We start from the raw sequence: 21,932 nt of genomic DNA, 5'->3' as shown, positions 1-21,932 counted from the left end.
TTGGTTGTACTATAGTTACCAAGATCTTACCCTTGGGGGAGTCTGGGTATCAGATACATAAAATTGATTTGAATAATTTCTCACATTTGCATGTAAATCTACAATTACTCAATAAAGATTTCAATAAAATATATTATTAACAGATAATTATAAAACAAAATCTGAAAAAAATTTTTTTAAAAAAGGCAAATGGGAGAGAACCTCTAAGTCAGAGAGGCAAGTGGTAGGATTCCCAGGCCACCTTAGGTGTTTTGGCAATATCTGCCCTGTGTATGATGTAGAGAATGCTTGTGTGGGCTGGTGGAACAGAGTGCCTCATCAGTGATGTCTGTCCTACATGCAGGAGGAGGAGTCCTCAGAACAAGTGCTACATGTTTGCCATCTATTCAATGATGGCGTGGCATTGTGACATCCAGGGCCACTGTTTCCCCATCTCTTTGCCATGAAGTGATGGGACCAGATGCCATGATCTTAGTTTTCTGAATGTTCAGCTTTGAGCTAACTTTTTCACTCTCCTCTTTCACTTTCATCAAGAGGCTCTTTCGTTCCTCTTCACTTTCTGCCATAAGGGTGGTGTCATCTGCATATCTGAGGTTATTGCTATTTCTCCTGGCAATCTTGATTCCAGCTTGTGCTTCCTCCAGCCCAGCCTTTCTCATGATGTACTCTGCATGTAAGTTAAATAAGCAGGGTGGCAATATACAACCTTGACATTCTCCTTTTCCTATTTGGAACCAGTCTGTTGTTCCATGTCCAGTTCTAACTGTTGCTTTCTGACCTGCATACAGGTTTCTCAAGAGGCAGGTCAGGTGATCTGATATTCCCATCTCTTTCAGATTTTTCCACAGTTTATTGTGATCCACACAGTCAAAGGCTTTGGCAACAAATCCCACCACTGTAGGCCACTCCCTGTAAGTCCAGGCAGGGACCCATTTGTGAGCAGGCTTGTATACCAGCTGGCTCCTAAAGGGATGAGAACCATGTGTCTTCTAACAGTAGCTAATGTCCATTGAACATTTCCCAGTGGCCAGGCCTTGTGGTAAGTGCCTTACATAAATTAATTTACTGAATCCTCATGGCAAACCCATTACTTACCTTCAAAAACCAGGCTTTCTGGTGCCCAGGTGTTTGAACCCTGGCCTAATAGGTGTTCTGCTTGCCCACCAGGTCCTTGGCTGATACCTAGTTCTTTCTAGAGCAGTGAGAGGTCCTGAGGATGGGGTTTTGAGTATCCCCTCCCCTCAAGCTTCTCCCACCTATGGCCCTGATTGCTGGCCAGTCAAGAAGTGGCCAAGTGTGACTCTGAAGAAAGCCTGGACTTCCTCCTTCACACAGCAGTGCTGGAGAGCAGGTATCTTGGGTAACGATGGCTGACATCCATGGAGCATTTACTAGGTGCCAGACACTGTGCTCAGTCACATTAGACTGCCGCTCTTCTCCTCTCATCTCCACCAGCATCCTGTGAAATTGATAGGATTTCTATCCCCTTTTTCCTGATAAAGAGGTCAAAGTAAAGTTGCCCATGTACAAAGAGCTCGTCTGTGGAGAGCAGGTGTTTGAACCCAGGTCTAGCTGATGCATCGGCTTCCCAGGGGGATCAGTAGTAAAGAATCCTCCTGCCAATGCAGCAGATGTGGCTTTGATCCCTGGGCTGGGAAGATCCCCTGGAGAAGGGAAAGGCAACCCACTCCAGTATTCTTTCCTGGAGAATCCCCATGGACAGAGGAGCCTGGCAGGCTATAGTCCATTGGGTCTCAAAGAGTCAGACATGACTGCATATCTGCATATCTGAGGTTATTGATATTTCTCCCGGCAATCTTGATTTCAGCTTGTGCTTCCTCCAGCCCAGCCTTTCTCATGATGTACTCTGCATGTAAGTTAAATAAGCAGGGTGGCAATATACAACCTTGACATTCTCCTTTTCCTATTTGGAACCAGTCTGTTGTTCCACGTCCAGTTCTAACTGTTGCTTCCTGACCTGCATACAGGTTTCTCAGGAGGCACGTCAGGTGATCTGATATTCCAATCTCTTTCAGAATTTTCCACAGTTTATTGTGGAATGCATATGAGCTTGCACGCATGCATATGATGCAACAGCCCATGATCACTTTCAGGAATCTGTCTAGATCCCAGATAGGTGTTCAGTAAATATGTGAGGAATGAATGAAATTCACTCAGAAGTGCAAAGAAGACTCCAACCTAAGTGTCCTGAAACGAAGTAGCAAACTAGTCAAGTGGGGTAATGGGCATGCCCCTAGCTTGTACTTAAAAGACCCATCTTCTCAAAGAAGACATTAAGGAAAAAATTGTTGATGTCTGTAGAGCATCTACTGAGTACTAAGTACTGGACTGGATGTGCTTGGGGGTACATATCAAGGATAGATGAGATAAGATCCCATGTTTTGGGAAGCAGTGTTGTGGGGGAGGCTGTAACTGTTGTGAACTTCATGGTTTGTACCTGCTGTTTCCATCTTGTGAGTCCCACTTATTCCCATCTTCTTGCCTCTGGTTGCAGTCCTCACCATGCCTTGTATGTGTTTCTACAACCTACTGAATCACTCTTGGTGTGGCGGTGGTGGTGGTGTGTTTAACAAGTGCTCCAAGGCATTCTGATGCACCCTCAAGTTTGACAACCACTGATTTATATCAAAGACTTGGGATGTAACTGGTGCTTCATAAATGGCCAAGGTGGTTATTTGGAATGGTTCTGATACTTTGGAGAACTGAGGAGTCAAGAAATTGACTGAGAGGAGAAGAGCCTCTTGAAGGAGGCTGGAAGAAGCACAAGCTGGAATCAAGATTGCTGGGAGAAATATCATTAACCTCAGATATGCAGATGACACCACCCTTATGGCAGAAAGTGAAGAGGAACTAAAGAGCCTCTTGATGAACGTGAAAGAGGAGAGTGAAAAAGTTGGCTTAAAGCTCAACATTCAGAAAACTAAGATCATGCCATCTGGTCCCATCACTTCATGGCAAAGAGATGGGGAAACAGTGGAAACAGGGCCAGACTTTATTTTTGGGGGCTCCAAAATCACTGCAGATGGTGATTGCAGCCATGAAATTAAAAGACACTTACTCCTTGGAGGAAAAGTTATGACCAACCTAGACAGCATATTGAAAAGCAGAGACATTACTTTGCCAACAAAGGTCCGTCTAGTCAAGGCTATGGTTTTTCCAGTGGTCATGTATGGATATGAGAGTTGGACTGTGAAGAAAGCTGAGCACCAAAGAATTGATGCTTTTGAACTGTGGTGCTGGAGAAGACTCTTGAGAGTCCCTTGGACTGCAAGGAGATCCAACCAGTCCATTCTGAAGGAGATCAGTCCTGGGATTTCTTTGGAAGGACTGATGCTAAAGCTGAAACTCCAGTACTTTGGCCACCTCATGTGAAGAGTTGACTCATTGGAAAAGACTCTGATGCCGAGAGGGATTGGGGGCAGGAGGAGAAGGGGATGACAGAGGATGAGATGGCTGGATGGCATCACTGACTTGATGGACGTGAGTTTCAGTGAACTCAGGGAGTTGGTGATGGACAGGGAGGCCTGGCATGCTGCGATTCATGGGGTCTCAAAGAGTCTGACATGATTGAGTGACTGAACTGAACTGAACTGAAGGAGCCAGTATGGACCTGGATTTGTTCCAGTTTGTCCAGGACCTCCCTGGATTTAGCACTGAAAGTACCACTTCCTGGAAACCCACTTAGTCCCAGACAGCGTCAAGGACAACACAAGCCCATGTTTTTTCCAGTGGTACCAGGGTGCAATGATTTGTCCTGATTTTACAGATGGAGAAACAACAGAGAGAGGTTATACTGTCAGGAAGAAGGTGGCAGTGTCAGGATTCACATCTGGGTCCGTTTCACTCCAGATTCTATGCTCTTAACAAATTCCTGGAAGCAGAATTGCTAGTCAAAGAGCATGAATGTGAAAACTTTCTAAGTCTATTGCTGAATTCTTGTCCCAGAGGCATAACATATATTTTTATACACTATTAGTGTATATTACATATATAAATATATATATATATGACAAAAATAAGTGTACATATGGCAATATATGTAAAATATATGTATAAATAAATATACATTATAACAGTATATATAAATACATATATACATCTATATAACAGTATATATATTACAACAATAAATATATGTGCAACAGTGTATAAAATATATATATATATATATATCAGTATACATAAATACATATATACATATATTCCAGTATGTTAAATATATATACACAATAATAAATATATGAATATGACAACAATATATAGAGATACAGTCATATATAGTTATACATATTTGCAAAGGTATTGGTTCCCTGTGGTCCTGTGTGTAACTTGCACAGTATTTGCATATAACCTATGCATGTCCTCGCATATACTTCAAAGCATCTCTAACTGCTAATATCTAGTTTGATGTAAATACTGTGTAAATAGTTATATATACAAGGCAAACACTATGGAAAGAGTTGCTGACATGCAGAAAATTCAAGTTTGATTTTCTGGAATTTTTGGATTCTTTTTTATGAATATTTTAGATCCACCATTGTTTGAATTCATGGGTAGAGAGGACCAACTGTATTTGTTCTACCCATAAAACCAGCAAAAGGGCCTTATGAATCTGTCTAATCTTTGCCAATCTGATAAACAGTCCTTATATCTTCAGGTGCACATCATCTGACCTGTTTAGTGTGCTCTGTTGCACTGCAGAGTTGAGTGTAATTTGAGACAGAAAATTGAATGGATCTCTCTTGATTTAATGTGAACTTCATTGAAGTAAAGTCCCAATGCTATTCAGACGCTTCTAGAGGCACCATCAAGGATACGTATGTTATTAAAGCCTTGTTAGGATGAATGTCCCATTTAACTGGTCCCAAATGGACACCAGAATTGGAGAGGTCACTCTGAAGTTTGCTGGACTTCTCTAAACCTCCAATGACATCTCCTTCCTCCAAGTTGCAATCACACTCTTGGTGCCAGACTGTTTTCTTTTTTTTCAGTTGAAGTATAGTTGATTTACAATGATTCAGGTGTACAGCAAAGTGATTCAGTTATACATACATACATATATATATATATTTCAGATTTTTAAAGATATTAAAAGATATTGAATATAGTTCCCTGTGCTATACGGTAGATCCTTCTTGTTTATTTTATATATAGTAGTGTATATCTATTAACCCCTAATTCTCAAAATTTATCCCTCCCTTCCTTTCCCCTTTGGTAACTGTAAGTTTGTTTTCTATGTCTGTAAGCCTGTTTCTATTTTGTAAATAAATTCATTTACATTATTTTTTTCAATTCCACATATGTGATAGCATACAGCATTTGTCTCCCTGTGTCTGACTTACTTCACTAAGTATGATAATCTCTGGGTCCATCCATGTTGTTACAAATGATATTTCATTCTTTTTATGGCCAAGTAATATTTCATTGAATATCTATAGCTTTATCTATATTTATGTCTACATCTATATATCTATGTTCCATACAACATCTTCTTAAGCCAGTCATCTGTTGATGGGCACTTGGATTGCTTCTATGTCTTGGCTATTGTAAATAGTGCTACTATGAACATTGGGGTGCATGTATCTTTTCAAATTTCATAATGATCAGATGTGTTTTCATCTTTTCCAGTTACATGCCCAGGAGTGGGGTGGCTGGATCATGAGGTAATTGTATTTTCAGTTTTTTAAGGAACCTCCACACTATTCTCCATAATGGCTGCAACAATCTACATTGCTACCAAGATTGTATGGGGGTTTACTTCCCCCTCCTCTCTCCAGCATTTATTGTTTGTAGATTTTTTGATGATGATCATTCTGATGGATGTGAGGTGATACCTCACTGTAGATTTTTTATTTGCATTTATTTAATAATTAGCTATGTTGAACATCTTTTCATGTGCCTGTTGGACATCTGTATGTCTTCTTTGGAGAAATGTCTGTTTAGATCTTCTGCCTATTTGACTGAGTTGTTTGTTTTTTTGCTATTTAGTTATATGAGCTAGTTGCATATTTTGGATATTAAGCCCTTGTCAGTCACATTGTTTGCAAGTATTTTCTCCCATTCCATAGGTTGTCTTTTTATTTTGTTTATGATTTCCTTTGCTGTGCAAAAGCTTTTATGATTAATTAGGTTCCTTTTGTTTATTTTTGTTTTTGTTTCCATTACTCTAGGAAATGGGTCCAAAATAATATTCCTGCAATTTTCATCAAAGTGTGTTCTGCCTATGTTTTCCTCTAGGAGTTTTATAGTATCTAGTAATACTTTTGGGTCTTTAATCCATTTTGAGTTTATTTTGTATATGTTGTTAGAGAATGTTCTTGTTCTTTTACATGTAGCTGTCCAATTTTCTCAGCACCACTTATTGAGGAGACTGTCTCTTCTACATTGTATATTCTTACCTCCTTTGTCATAGATTAATTGACCATAAGTGTATAGGTTTATGTCTTGGCTGTCTATCCTATTCCATTGATCTGTGTGTCTGTTTATTAAAATGTTTATTTATTTGACTATGCTGGGTCTTAGTTGTAACACTTGGGATCTTTAGTTATGACATGTGGGATCTAGTTCCCTGACCAGGGATTGAACCCAGGCCCCCAGCAGTAGGAGCATGGAGTCTTAGCCCCTGGATCACCTGGGAAGTCCCTATGTGTTTATTTTTGTGCCAGTACCATACTGTGTTGATGCCTATAGTTTTGTAGTATAATCTGTATGTCAGGGAACATGATTATTCCTCCAGCTAGTTCTTCTTTCTCAAGATTGTTTTGGGTATTCAGAGTCTTTTGTGCTTCTATACCGAATTTTAGCTCAGTTGTTAAAGAACCTGCCTGCAATGCAGGAGACCCAGATTTGATTCCTAGGATGGGAAGATCCCCTGGAGAAGGAAATGGCAACCCACTCCAGTATTCTTGCCTGGAGAATCCCGTGGACTGAGGAGCCTGGCAGGCTACAGTCCATGGGGTCACAAGAGTCAGGCACAACTTAGCAGCTAAACCACCACAAATTTAAAAATATTTCTTCTCATTCTGTGAAAAATGTTTTTGGTATATTGATATGGAGTTTCATTGAAACTGTAGATTGCCTTGGGTTGTATGGTCATTTTAACAGTATTAACTCTTCCAATCTAGGAACACTACGTATCTATCTGTTTATGTCATCTTAAGTTTCTTTCATCAGTGTCTTACCGTTTTGGGGGTACAGGTCTTTTGCTTCCTTAGATAAGTTTATTCCTAGGTATTTTATTCTTTTTGATGCAATGGTAAATAGGATTGTTTCCTTAATTTCTCTATTGATATTTGTTAGTGTATAGAAATGCAGCATATTTCTGTATATTAATTTTGTATCCTGAAATTTTACCAAATTCATTGATGAGCTCTAGTAGTTTTCTGGTAGCATTTTTAGGATTTTCTATGTATAATGTGTTATCTGCAAACAGTGACAGTTTTACCCCTTCCTTTCCAGTTTGAATTCCTTTTATTTGTTTATTTTCTTCTCTGATGGCTGTGGCTAGGACTTCCAAAACTATGTTGAATAAAAGTAGTGAGAATGGACATTCATATCTTGTTCCTAATCTTAGAGGAAATGATTTCAGCTTTTCACCATTGAATATATTATCTGTGGGTTTGTCATATATGACCTTTATTATGTTGTGGTATGTTCTCTCTATACCCATTTTCTGGAGAGTTTTATCATAAATGGATGTTGAATTTTATCAAAAGCTTTTTTCTGCGTCTATTGAGATCACCACATGGGGTTTTTATTCTTCAGTTTGTTGATGTGGTATATCACGTTGATTTGTAGATATTGAAAATCCTGGTATCCTTTGGATTAATGCCACTTGAACATGGTGTGCTGCTGCTGCTAAGTTGCTTCAGTCGTGTCCGACTCTGTGCGACCCCATTGACGGAAGCCCACCAGGCTCCACCGTCCCTGGGATTCTCCAGGCAAGAACACTGGAGTGGGTTGCCATTTCCTTCTCCAATGCATGAAAGTGAAAAGTGAAAGGGAAGTCGCTCAGTCATGTCCAACCCTCAGCGACCCCATGGACTACAGCCTACCAGGCTCCTCCATCCATGGGATTTTCCAGGCAAGAGTACTGGAGTGGGGTGCCATTGCCTTCTCCGGAACATGGTGTATGACCCTTTTAAAGAATTGTTGCATTAGGTTTGCTAGTATTTTGTGGAAGATTTTTGTATCTATGTTCATTAGTTGTATTAGCTTGTAATTTTCTTTTTTGTGGTATTTTCATCTGGCTTTCGTATCAGGGTAATGGTGGCCTCATAGGACTGTTTAATGTTTAAGCTTGTTAGGTTATCTGGGAGAACAACTTGTATGGGGGTTAAGCATATGCTATCCTCCTTTTGTCTCTCTCCTTCCACCTCCTCAAAGAGGTGGTAGAGAGAAATATTTGAACAGTGATAGGAATAGGAGAGGACAAAGGTATTAGAAAGCATGAGGTTGGAGGGATATATATAAATGTTGTAAGTGTAGAGGACCATGTTAACAAGTGAAAATGGAAGCTACATCCCTGGGTAGAGCCTATAAAAGGTTTGTGACTGAGATGTGAGAAACACAGAGATGCAAGAGAAAAGGGAAAGAGATATTGGGAGCTTAAAAATACATAGCTCAGATTCTGAAAGGGAAGGAAGCTCCAGAAAAGACCTAGAGACTGGAGGCAGCACCATCTCAGATGGCTAAGGTTTAGAAGAAAAGAAAGTCCCACATACCATCCTCTCCGAAGGAAGTAGTCTTCATGGGTTGTGAATTCACAGCACCCCAAACACAGTGGCCTTCTAGTGTGATTGCCTACTTGACAGATTTCTCCCAGGTGGACTCTGGACCACTAGCATGGATTGATTGGCCCTTTGGTGAAGAGGAAATAATACAATCTTCCTTTTTAAGAAAATTTCCAACTTGTTGAGGTGCAATTTACTTACAATAAGATTCACCCATTTTAAATGTATAATTGGATGAATTTTAGTAATTGTATAAAGTCATTCAAACATCACCATAATCTAGTTACAGGACAGTTCCATGATCCTAAAAGATATCCTTTTATACTCTTCCAAGACCCCTGGCCTCAAGCATCCATTGATTTGCTTTCTTCCAGTGTATTCTTTTGTGTTTGACTTCTTAGGTATGGCATATGAGATCTAGTTCCCCAACCAAGGATTGATCCTGGGCCGCCTGCATAGGGACCATGGAGTCTTAGCCACTGGACCACCAGGGAAGTCCCAATCATAATTTTTTAATAGCAGATGTTTTAAATTTTGATGAAGTCTAATTTATCATTTTTTTCTTTTATGGTTTATGCTTTTTGCATATTCAGAAATCTTTGTCTACTGCAAAGTCTCAAAATTTTCTCCTGTGGCTATTGAGTTGTTCAGCATCATTTCTTTCAATAACTGTCTTCTTTCTTTTTGTTTGTTTGTAATTCTTCTGTTTTCTGTCTACACTTGTACTTTACTGAGGTGAAGTTCTGCCATCTTCATCTGTTAACAACTCTGTGGACCCAGATTGGAAGTGGAAATACTGCTGCTGTTGAGAAACGTTGCCTAATTGTAAGGAATATCAGCAAGCATATTCAACCATGGCATTTGGTCAGAGCTTTGTGGATGCAGAACTTATGGCACCGCATTCTCTGTGGTTTGTTAGCTCCTTGGAACTTTGGAAAGATGGAAAAATCTGGGGTTAAAGTAATAGAAATCGGAAAAATTTGAAGAATCTATGTCAGTTCCATGGAGAAGGTAATGGCACCCCACTCCAGTACTCTTGCCTGGAAAATCCCATGGATGGAGGAGCCTGGAAGGCTGCAGTCCATGGGGTCGCTGAGGGTCGGACACGACTGAGCGACTTCCCTTTCACTTTTCACTTTCATGCATTGGAGAAGGAAATGGCAACCCACTCTAGTGTTCTTGCCTGGAGAATCCCAGGGATGGGGGAGCGTGGTGGGCTGCCGTCTATGGGGTCGCACAGAGTCGGACACGACTGAAGTGACTTAGCCATAGCAATGTCAGTTCCAGGGAACAAAGTCCCAGACTCCAAGCCCATACTTGAGTGAAGCCCCTGTAGCTGGATGGAGCAGAACAGAAAAAAGCTTTATGCATAATTTGGAATTTAAGTTTCTCTGAGGGAACAGATAAAAGATATTTTTTTGGTGCTTTAATTTTTCTAAGGGAGTATAATGTCTATTTGTGATTTGGAAAAAAGGACTAGAGTTTGGTGTTGAAAAGTGATGGTGAATTTGGTACATTTTCAAATACTTTGGGTATTATCCAGTGTATATTAGTCTAATTTCTAAATTCTTAAGTAACCATTGACCTTAAATATGCTTCTCTGTATATGCACACACATTGTGATGGTTAATTTTATGTGTATCAACTTGGCTGGATCATGGTGCCAAATAATGCTGGTCAAGCATTATTCTGGATGTTTCCATTCAGATGATATACACACACACATATATATATACATACATACAACTGGTAATATACCCTTCATGTTATCTTGCTCCTTACTACTTCTTTTTTCCACATATTAATATTTTTTGGCGATTGTTCCAAACTTCACATATAGATCTACTTTATTCTTTTATAAAACAGTATGATATCCTCTTGTATAGGTATACTATGTTTATTTAACTAGTCTCCCATTTATTACTATATTTTTATATTTATCTTTACAAGTAATACCATAGTGACCACCCTTGTACAAAAAGTTTTACATCTGCTTTTATTTCAGTAGAATAGATTCAGAGATACATACAAGCATTTAATATATACATACATACATATATATATATATCTTTTTATATTATCTCTATCTATTGGATGTCTGCATAATACTCCATTATATGACCACTAAATGTATTATTTATTGAAACAGTCCCCTATGATTGGATAGTCAATAGTTTACAATATTTTGCAGAAAATAGGTTAAGGATGAAGGTGAATTTGACTGGTTCTGAATGAGCATGTGTGTGTGTGTGTGTGTGTATTAATCAGGGTACTCCAGAGAAACAAACCAATAGAATGTGTATATATAAACAGAGGGAATTCCCTGGTGGTCCTTTGGTTAGGACTTGGTGCTAGAGTCCAGGTTCAATCCCTGTTCAAGGAACTAAGATTGTGCAAGCTGCAAGGTGCAGTCGAAAAATAAAAATAAAAAATAGAGAGATTTATTTTAAGGAGTGGGTTCATATGATTATGGAGGCTGGTTGGGGCAATAGCATGGAGATCCAGGGAAAAGCCAGTGTTGTCATTCAAGTCTGAAGGCCAACTGCTGGCAGAACTCCTTGTTCAAGTTAGGTTAGCCTTTGTGAATTTGATACATAGTAAGTGCTTCTCAAGTGTCAACCTAAAAAATAAAATAGCAAAATTAAAAGTAAAATGAAATGTGTTTTACAAACTCTAATTAAATCCTCAGTGTGCTTTATCTATAGCTTAATTTTAAAAAGGAAAAAAAATGCAAAAGATGTGAAGAGACATTTCACCAAGGAGGATTTATAGATGGCAAATAGGCACATAAAATATGTTCAATATTATTAGTTATTAGGGATACACAAATTAAAACCATGGTGACCTATCACCATGCATCTATCAGGGGATCTAAAATTAATGAGAATAACACATATGAGGAAGATGTAATGAAAGTGGATCATTCACACATTGCTGGTGGAAATATAAAATGGGACAGACACTCTGGAAGGAGTTTGGCAATTTCTATTGAAAGCTAAATGTGCAAGCACTATACCACCTAGCCATTGTACTCCTGGGCACTTATCCCAGAGAAATGAAGATTTCTGTTCACATAAAAACCTGTACACAAATGTTCAGAGCAGCTTTATTAGTAATAGCTTTATTCACAAACTGGAAATAGCCCTGTTGTCTTTCAACTGGTGAATGGTTAAAAAAACTGTGGTAAATCTATAGGTAAATCTATTGCTCAGCAATAAAAAGGAAGGACTATTGATACAGGTAACTATCTGGATGAATCTCCAAAGAACTGTGCTGAGTGGAAAAAGTCAATCCCCAAAGGTCACATGCTGTCTTATTGTATTTATATTATTTATATACATTCTTGGAATAAAATTATAGAAATGGAGAGCAGTTTACTGTTTACCATGCATTAGGGAGGAGAGGGGTGGAAGGGAAGAAGGTATGGCTGTGAAGAGGAAATGTGAGGGGTCCTTGTGCTGATAGAATTGTTCTGCATCTCAGCTCTATCAGCGCCAATATTTTGGTTTTGCTATTGTTTTCTACCTTTGCAAGATGTTGCTGTTGGGGGAAACTGAATATAGGATACACTGGATTTCTCCATAGTATTTCTTACAACTGCATATAATTACCCCATAATAAGAAGCTCAATTAAAGAATTTAACAAATAAACATCATTCTCCCAGTGGAACGGTGAATGCAGCCATGAGATTAGAAGATGCTTGCTCCTTGGAAAGAAAGCTATCACAAACCTAGACAGTGTATTAAAAAGCAGAGATAGAGATATCACTATGCTGACAAAGGCCCATATAGTAAAAGCTATGCTTTTTCCAGCAGTTGTGTTCAGATATGAGAGTTGGACTATAGAGAAGGCTGAACACCAAATAATTGATGCTTTTGAATTGTGGTGTTGGAGAAGACTCTTTATAGAGTTCCTTGGACAACAAGATCAAACCAGTCAATCCTAAAGGAAATCAACCCTGAATATTCATCAGAAGGACTGATGCTGAAGCAGAAGCTCCAATACTTTGGCCACCTGATGGGAAGAGCATCAGGAAAAGACCCTGGTGCTGGGAAAGATTGAATGCGGGAGGAGAAGGGGGAGATAGAGGATGAGATGGTTGGATGGCATCACTGACTCTATGGATTTGAGTTTGAGCAAACTCCGGGAAACAGTGAAGGACAGGGAAGCCTCTCTGGCTGCAGTCCATGGGTTTGCAAAGAGTCTGACATGACTGTGTGACTGAACAACAACAACAAATAACCAAGACCAAACAGTGTGGTTGTACTTACAGATAAAAAAGACGTAATCATGTGGCAGTAAAACAACAAAAAAAATGATGCTAATGGGAGAATGTTTCAAATGTCAAAACCAAATGGATTATCTTTTCTTACACTCCTTCAATGGCTCACAACAATGCCACACTTAGTATGCTTCCTATTAGAACTAGAATCATCATACAGCTTTCTGTTTTCCTCAGAGTTCCTGATTGTATATCATTTTTATTGTCAACCAAAAGCACATATAAATAGCTTCTGGTTTCTTATATAAGTTGATTATGGAATTTGTGCCCATCTTAGGGATATTCTTTACCAAGCCCTTTGACTTCCTATTCTAATTATTACCTATTGCTTTCTTGGTCAGCTTAGCAGTTCTCATCTTGGGATTTCTTCAATTGCACACCTCTGGAGTACTTTTTCAAAAATATTTATTTATTTGGCTGTTCTGGGTCTTGCAGCATGCAGGATCTTTGATTTTCGTTGCAGCATATGGAATTTTCAGTTACAGCATATGGGATCTAGTTCCCTGACCAGCAACCGAACCCCGGCCCCTACATTGGGAGCTGAATCTTAACCACTGGACCACCAGGGAAGTCCCTGGAGTACTTTAAAATACAGATTTTTAGGCATTCCCACAGACCTGTTCAGTTGGAGTTTCTTGGAGTAGGTGTGGCTGGGGTATATGCATTTTTTAAAAACTCCCCCAGGTGATTTAAAAAAAATTATTGAAGTATAGTTGATTTACAATGTTGTATTAATTTCTGCTATACAGCAAAGTGAATCACTTGTACATATATATGTACATATATTATATTTGTACATATATATAGTGTACTGCTGCTGCTGCTAAGTCGCTTCAGTCGTGTCCGACTCTGTGCAACCCCATAGACGGCAGTCCACCAGGCTACCCCGTCCCTGGGATTCTCCAGGTGAGAACACTGGAGTGGGTTGCCATTTCCTTCTCCAATGCATGAAAGTGAAAAGTGAAAGTGAAGTCGCTCAGTAGTGTCCGACTCTTAGCAACCCCGTGGACTGCAACCTACCAGGCTCCTCCGTCCATGGGATTTTCCAGGCAAGAGCACCGGAGTGGGTTGCCATTGCCTTCTCCAATACAGTGTACATATTTGTGTATATATGTATATATTATTTTTCATATTCTTTTCCACTATGGTTTATCACAGGATTTTGAATATAGCTCTCTGTGCTATACCTGTAGGACCTTGTTGTTTCTCCCAGGTGAATTTTTGCTCATCAGTCATATTTGAGAACCCATGTAGCTTATCCTTAGAGTCCTATAACTGATGTTATTATTATTAAGAGTAATAATAAGTACTGTTGTTTGGGGATTCATTATGTTTCCAGGCATTGTTTTAATAGTGAATGCATGGTCTCATTTAACCTTTACAACAAACCTGTGAGGTAGATACTATTATTATCCCTATTTACAGAAAATTTAGTTCAGAAAAGTTCAATCACACCACTTTCAAGATCCAGAAACAAGATCAGAACTGAGTTTTGTCTGACAACAAATCTAGGATTTAACCAACAAACTGTTAATTTTTACATGGATAGACCCAAGGGCCTCACGGAAAATCTCGAGAAGTAAAAGAACTTGGTGTTGGATCACAGATAAAAGGACTGTGTACTATCAACTAGTTTTACAGCTAAAACCTGGCATCTTTTAATCAGTTAAATCAACTAAGCAAGGTTATTTTTGTGAGATACCAGAAGTATGACTAATGGACTGTGGGTCAAGTGGGAAACCTTCACAATTACTTTTGAACTCTGAATATTTTGGACACAATAAAAATTATTCACAAATCCTACCAGTAAATATCTTAAAAGTTTTTCCATGGAAGCATCTCAAAGAAAGGTGGTATCTATGGCTATCTGTAACTGCCTGCTCCATATTTTCTCTGGCTTCCATTTTGATGGATAATTGGAGTGAGCTGTACTAATTTCTGAGCTTTTGAAATGATATGCTTAATTCAGTTGTAGTTAGGAAACTTAAAAGTAGCCTCTAAATGACTTGTTCACTTTAGTGGTTAAATATTTGGAATGACATACCATGCCATCGTTGAACTAGAGTCTTAACTTTTACAAATACCAAAGATGACTCAGAACTATTCCCATTTAAGAAGTATGCCCTAGAAGCTCTTGATGTTCTGATATGGACTGATCCCCAAGATACCTCAGGTTTAAAAAAAAAAAACATGTAGTATATTGCTACTTGCATAAAAAGAGAGGGCATGCAAATTTGGCAATAAATACATTAAAATCTCTAAAAGGACGCATAAGAAGAAAACAAAAGAAACATGTCCTAGTAATGGGCACAAAAATAATGTTTAAAATCTAACTCTAAATTGTTAATGAAATGTGCACAATCACTACACACACATATAATGGAATAGTGAATTTTGTGCTACATTAGACTGCTGCATGCTTTCATACTGCATTGGTTGTTTTTCTTGTGTGATTTAAAAACCCAAACCAACTCTTCTAATTAAGCTCTCCCTGGCCAGGAGCTCATTTGGATCCCTGACAGTCCCTAGTTAAAGCCTAGTTTGTAGTTTTTGACAGCAAACTAAGACCCTCTTGTTTGCTTCAGGAAAACTGGCTGGTTTTAGTTCCTGGTATTATTTTGGTGGTACCCTCATTCCAACAAGTCACCAATCCGCTTGACCATGATTTACAACTGTGCCAGATTTTTCTTGGTTGCTTTTTGTATGAGACAGATAGTAGTAGTAATGATAAAGTTACTGTTAGCTTGGTTTTGATTTCTGACAAATTATTTTGGAAGCAGGAATAAGGTGGTATATTAGGATGATAAATTAAGGGTAAAAGCAACTAAATCAGATTACTTGAATGACTATATGTGTTTAGGGAATATATTTTAATTCTTCCATTTATTGCTTCTTAATTAGTCCATAACTCAGAAGGTTAAAAACACCAAAGACAGGTGACATTTTATGAAATGAAATCTTTCAAATGCGCTTTTTTTGATAGTGCTGCTCAATGTGAATAGTATTCAGTAATTTTAAAAATAATTTTATTTATCTTTGTTAACATGCTTGGAAATAGGAAAAGAGATTGAATCAGAAACCTTCCGTACTTTCATTGTTAAATCCACCTCATCTCCTTTTATGTGACTTCTTACCAGAAAAGAAATGGCCTAAGAATTGCCACCTGCCTGATTTGACATTTGTAAGAAGTCTTACAGTACTTTCATTTCACAAATATATTACCCCAAGTAATAAGTTTTTATAACCCTTACCCCTTAAGGAGCCTAAAACTGAGCTCGAAGGGAAATGACAAACCTGCCAAAAAATTGGAAATATCCTTTCTTTCCCCTCTGTGGTCCAGTGGTGTCACTTAACTATAACTCCTCCGTCTGTGACCTTCAGAAACCTAGAGGGCTAAACAGAAGTAGAGCACTGAAGGTCACCCCCTCCACAGATACCCAAAAAGGGGAACAAATATTCATTATAACAGGTAAGTGTTTTTATAATTATGGCAGATGGTGATTGAAGCAAAGGCAATTCAAAAGGGGAGACACGCAAAAGCAATAATTTTGAATGTTTGACATTTGTTTTGAAACTACCTTACTACCCTATACCCTTTACCATCTGTCTGTTATCCTTCCCAACACCCACCTCTGTCTTCCCACAGGGCTCCATTGTCTGCAGTTCCTGTTTCTCAGGGGCGGAGCTGTGGGAGGCAGCCATGGGTGCCATAATAGGCACCTGCGGCCAGCACAATGGGCTGTGGGTGCTTGTGGGAGAGACAGATTGATGTATTGTGCATGGGGGAGGAGGGCTGTCACTTGAATCCATGTGAACCCAGGCTTTAGGGGCAAGGGAGATTGACAGCTTTTGTAGGTTGCATTTCTTTTTCAAAGCTTGGCTTTAATAGACAGTAAGTTTGGGGCCCCAGGCTTTCACTCCCATAATTCTAACAGGGCAATCACGAGCATTCAGCATTTCTTTTTACCCCCCTTGTTACGCATTAAATGATTTCAGTAAAGGAATGTGCAGCATTAATTAGAATTTGTTAGCAGATACCAAGGGGAAAAGTTTCTTCACAACAACTATAGGAGGTGTCATTTGTACAAAGACTTTTTTGTTTTCTTTCCCCATTACATTATCACTGCAATATGTAAGGTAGTGATTCTTTTCATTTAAATTAAGTGGAAAGCTACTAAATCTTGTTTTATTCTCCAAAAAGAATAAGGTCCTTAACACTTATCTTTTAACTTCTTTCATTTCCTAAGGTTGGTGTTTACTTTTGCTTTCAGTCTGACCCATTTACTGATCTGTGTGGTTGTGTATCCAGTTTTGTGTACCATTTAGCTCTTACAATTACAGGCAACCCACTACTGATATATAAGGATTGTTTCAGGTGAAAATAGCTATGAGTAATATTGAAAGTCATTGACACACTGGGTCCCTTTTTAGTAATGGTACATTGAGAACTGCCAAAAATTAGACTGTTAGGTTTGTGTCCTAACATTTCCTAAAACTAATTTTCCCTAGTTGATATTTAACCTTAGCCACGACATTAAAATTATGGAAGAAAGGGGCAGCAGCCAAGGAATATTTTTCCTATAGAAAACTCACTCCTAAACCATGTCAGTATTTTAAACATCAAAAGTACCTCCACCCCAAGCACACACAGATAACATCACTTCCTTACAGCTAGTTTAAATGATCTTGGGTTTTTTGGTTTGCTTTCCATTTTTCTATTCTTTTCGTAAATATTCTGGCATTTTAGGCTTATATAGGGACAAAACTAACCTCAGATAGGATTCTTGTAAACATACTCTTTGCAATATGAGGAACTGATAAAACATTAAAAAAATTTTTGGTGTGATTTTTCTGAATTGTCTCTCATATAAAGTCATTTTCACTATGGAAGGCTAATTGAATTAGAATTTTTCCCGTTCAATTGTTTTATTTATATGTGTTAAGGGCAACAGTGAAAAATATTGATTAAGTCTACCATTATTTCTCAGAAAGAACATATTCCCACACAGTCGTCTGGCTCTGTCTATAATAATTTGGTGCAATGGTTTAAAAAGTAGTGGGGTGATAATAATTAGGGCGTGCGACACAGAAATTTCAATGCTGGATTCAACATTTCACCATGCAGGGCAGGAAAATTGCCGACCGGGGCTAGTCAGCTCTAAGTACTAATTAACTAATTAATCAGGTGCTGAAACCAACTGAATGGAGGATACCAGCCAGACAACTCAAGCCCAAGCAGAGGGTTGTGCTCTTTCAAAGACACTGCAGTCTTTCTTCTTGCTTTTTAACCCAATCAAAAATGAGGGGAGAAAATAGGATATGCTGACCTACTGTCGGTCATTTCGGTCCAAGTTTTTTTACTTAGAGAAAATAAAAACATGTGCCTCTGATAATAACTCTGAGGCACCATATTCAGGGTAGTCCTAAAGCTCTGGCAAAGGGCTATCTCCTTGGCCATGAACTATTTCAAGGCTAGTATATGTGGGTGTGGAGGGGAGAGGAGGCTCTGCCTTCTTGGAGTTTTCTTTTACAATATTTTCTTAACATAGGAGAATGAGAAATGTATTTCTCCTTTTGGGCTGATCTTAGGTCTTTTGCCTCATCCCTCGTTTATGTAAATGAGAAGAGTCCAATTACACATATGGAAAAAGGGTTTAATGAATCGTGAAAAAGCCCGGTTTGCAGAGAAAGGGCACAATCCTCTCGTCTTCTTCTCTTTTATATTAAACTTAGAAACATGTATTTCTTTTAAAGAAGATGATAAAGCTTAATGATTATATCATTTTATTTTATATACTAATCTTCATACTTGGGAATTATTAAGTATATTTTGCTAGAATTATCTTTGGAAGGCTTTCTGGAGACAGCAGATATTCTACAAGAACAATTGCAAAACTCTTTTTTCCTTAAATTAAAAAAAAAGTATTACATTAGTTCCTTCCATTTTTGACGTTATTCTTAGCTCATGATAATTTTTTTTTAAAACGCAGTTTGATCTGGAATTGTCTGCACTGAAAAAAGAACTGCATCACTATAAGAGGTTGTTACCGAACCCAAGGAAAAAACTTCAGTATCGCATACCATTTTAGCTCAATTTGGGTATTATTATGGTGTTTTAACTAGCTAGAATTTTTGGAGCGTTGCAAATTAGATAAACTCCCCCCACCCCACCTCCTTAAAGGTACTAAATTTTACACTAGAGCATAAAATCCCGCGTTTGGGATTTAATTTGCCTATTTTCTTTCCTCTCACTTCTTCATCCTGGAATTGTCAGTAGTTGAATGTAGACCACACAGAAAACGCCCCAACCGATTTTTTTAAATGTCAAAACAAACAAACAAACAAAAACCTTGAAAGAATATGGGGGGGGGGGGGTGAATCAATGCCATTTCTGACTGTAACTCTTATAATTTGATAAGTACCCAACCAGCCTGGAAGAGGTGCTTTACAGGGCCAGCAATAAAGTTCTAAATCACGACTGCAGGTGCTTTCCAGAGACCAAATCCAACAGCTTGGTTGGGCACTTGGGGAAACTGAGGCTGGAAAAGCCGGGAGGGGCGGGACGGCAAATGCCTGAACTGATTTTTTTTTTCCCCTTCATAAAATGACTGCTTCGATCCATGGAAAACACTTCTCCTGGGCACCTCCTGTGTGGAGGGCACTGCCGAGATGCCGACTTCATGAGGGCCGTGCTCTTTCCACTCTAACCCCCGGCCTTCCCGGATCGGCGCCCTGGATGTGATCGACACCATGAAGTTGCCCCATAATCCTCTCTGGCAACATAGGATGTAAAATTTGATCAGCTCATTGGATGAAGCCGACAAGTCTCAAAAATGTGTGAAAAGGGGGCCAAGCAGTAGGCAAGCGCCGCGTTGAGGTAGCGCTCCAGCCGGCCCCCCTCCGAGTTCCCGGTGCGGCTGCCGCGGCGGAGCGGGGGTTGGGACCGGGCTGCGGGGCCGCGGCGGCGGCGGCGGGGAGGCCGCGGCGCCCTGGGCGGGGGTGGGGGGGGGCGCAGGAGCGCACCGCGGGGCCGGAAGGGGGCAGCGAGGCGGCGCCGGCGGCTGCGGAGTTATCTCCATGCTGTAGGGAGGACTCGGCCGGGCGGGGCGGGGCGGGGCGTGCACCGGGGCCGCGGGCGGCGCGCCGGAACCGTTGGCCTCAGGGCCCCGCCGCCCGCGCTCCCGCCCGCCGGCGCACGCGGAGGAGGCGGCGGCGGTGTTCCCGGTGGCTGAGGCGGCGGCGGCGGCGGCGGCAGCAGCAGCGGCGGCGGCGGAGGCGGTGGCGGCGGCGGTGGTCGCAGAAGGAGGAGGGGAGCTCGGAGCCGGAGGTGAGGTGGAGAAGCCAGAGGAGGCGGAGGAGGAGGTGGAGGTGGAGGAGAGGAGCGGCCAGAAGGAGGAGGATGGAGGAGCAGCCGAAGGAGGGCGAGGCCGAGGTCGCGGAGCATTGGTTCTCTAAGTGGGAACGCCAGTGCCTGGCCGAGGTGGAGCAGGAAGAGGAGCTGCCCCCGGATCTGCAGGAGGAGGCAGCCCCCGAGACGGCGGGGCTCAAGAGCGAGCAGCAGAAGCTGTGGCACCTCTTCCAGACCTCAGCCACCGCCGTGGCCCAGCTCTACAAGGATGCCGGGTGCCAACAGCCAGGACTCTCCATGTGGGACCCCTTCCAGAATGCAGCCATGGCCGTGACCAGCCTCTACAAAGAGAGCGGGCATGCCCACCAACGAAGTTTTGACCTGGGCATCCAGGTGGGCCACCAGCGTCGCATCAAAGATGTGCTGGAATGGGTGAAGAAGGGCCGGAGCATCATCCTTCGCGAAGATCTGATCAGTTTCCTGTGTGGCAAGGTGCCCCCGGCGCCCCCGCCGCCGTCTCGCATCTCGAGGATGCCCGCGAAACCGGCCTCTGAGGCCCCCAACCAGGCCGCTGCCACCGGATCGGGCTCGTCGGTGGACGTCGACCTGCAGCCGTTCCACGAGGCCATCGCCCTTCACGGCCTCAGTGGCGCCATGGCCAGCATTAGCGTGCAGTCCGGCGCGCCTGGCTCCCCGCCTCAAGCCAGCGAGGTCGCCGGCGCTGGCCGCCGAAGAAGTAGCTTCCTCGAGGATGACTTGAGCCCGATCGACTGTGAAGAACTGGCGCTCTGCCTGGACAGTGGGGGGTCCCGCAAGCGCACCTCGGCCGAGTGCGGTGATGGCGACACGGACTCCCCAACCCACAAGCGCAACCGAATGGCCTAAACTGGTCTGAACTGCCTGGTGGGTCGCCAGCTGCCATTTTGCCGGGCCATCAATTTGCTCGTCAAAAGGGTCCTCATATGATCTCTTCTCTAAGTTAAACAAAGATTTCTATCAGTTTGCCACAAAAAAAAAAAAAAAAAAAAAACCAAAAAACAAAAACAAACAACAACAACAAAAACTTTAAAAGTATTCCAGAAGAGGCTTCCTATGACTCTGACTTTCCCAGAATTATAATACTAGCAGAGTACAAGTACCATGTAGTAGTTAGCAAGACCATTTAATGCAGAAGTATCCGGTCAAACGGGAGCCTGGTTTATCTTGTTCACAGTAATATTCCGTAGCATCTAGCGCAATTGCTGGTGCTTAATAAATGTTTGTTGAATGAATAAATGTGACTTTATTTAAAAGTCTTAGAAGGACTAACAGGTGTTTGCTTGGGTATGGGATAGTCTTATCCTTTACTGTTTGGTTGATTGTTTGCTTTAACCATTTTTGTTTTTTTCCTTCTAGTTCAGTTACCTTTTATCAGAATGCAAAACTTGACATCTTTGTGAAATCTGGAACATTCCGTTTTGGCTCCACCTACCATGAACCTGATTTCTAGATAGAAACTGTGCAAGGTGTATCTATGAGGCTGTGAGTTTTCTTTCTTAAAATAGTCAT

General features: G+C 40.7%; 1 protein-coding gene across 1 annotated transcript; it reads left to right on the top strand.

Annotated features, from left to right (window-relative positions):
• Positions 1–20,397: 20,397 nt before the first annotated feature.
• Positions 20,398–21,679, top strand: LOC113887619 (UPF0472 protein C16orf72). The gene has a single exon (XM_027534798.1). It carries the CDS (start codon positions 20,436–20,438, stop codon positions 21,267–21,269), a length of 834 nt encoding a protein of 277 aa, XP_027390599.1. The 5' UTR covers positions 20,398–20,435; the 3' UTR covers positions 21,270–21,679.
• Positions 21,680–21,932: the final 253 nt, after the last annotated feature.

The sequence above is a fragment of the Bos indicus x Bos taurus genome, chromosome X, assembly GCF_003369695.1.
Source record: "Bos indicus x Bos taurus breed Angus x Brahman F1 hybrid chromosome X, Bos_hybrid_MaternalHap_v2.0, whole genome shotgun sequence".
Lineage (NCBI taxonomy): Eukaryota > Metazoa > Chordata > Mammalia > Artiodactyla > Bovidae > Bos > Bos indicus x Bos taurus.
Note: the sequence above shows the minus strand (reverse complement) of the source record. Positions and strands in the feature narration are given on the sequence as shown.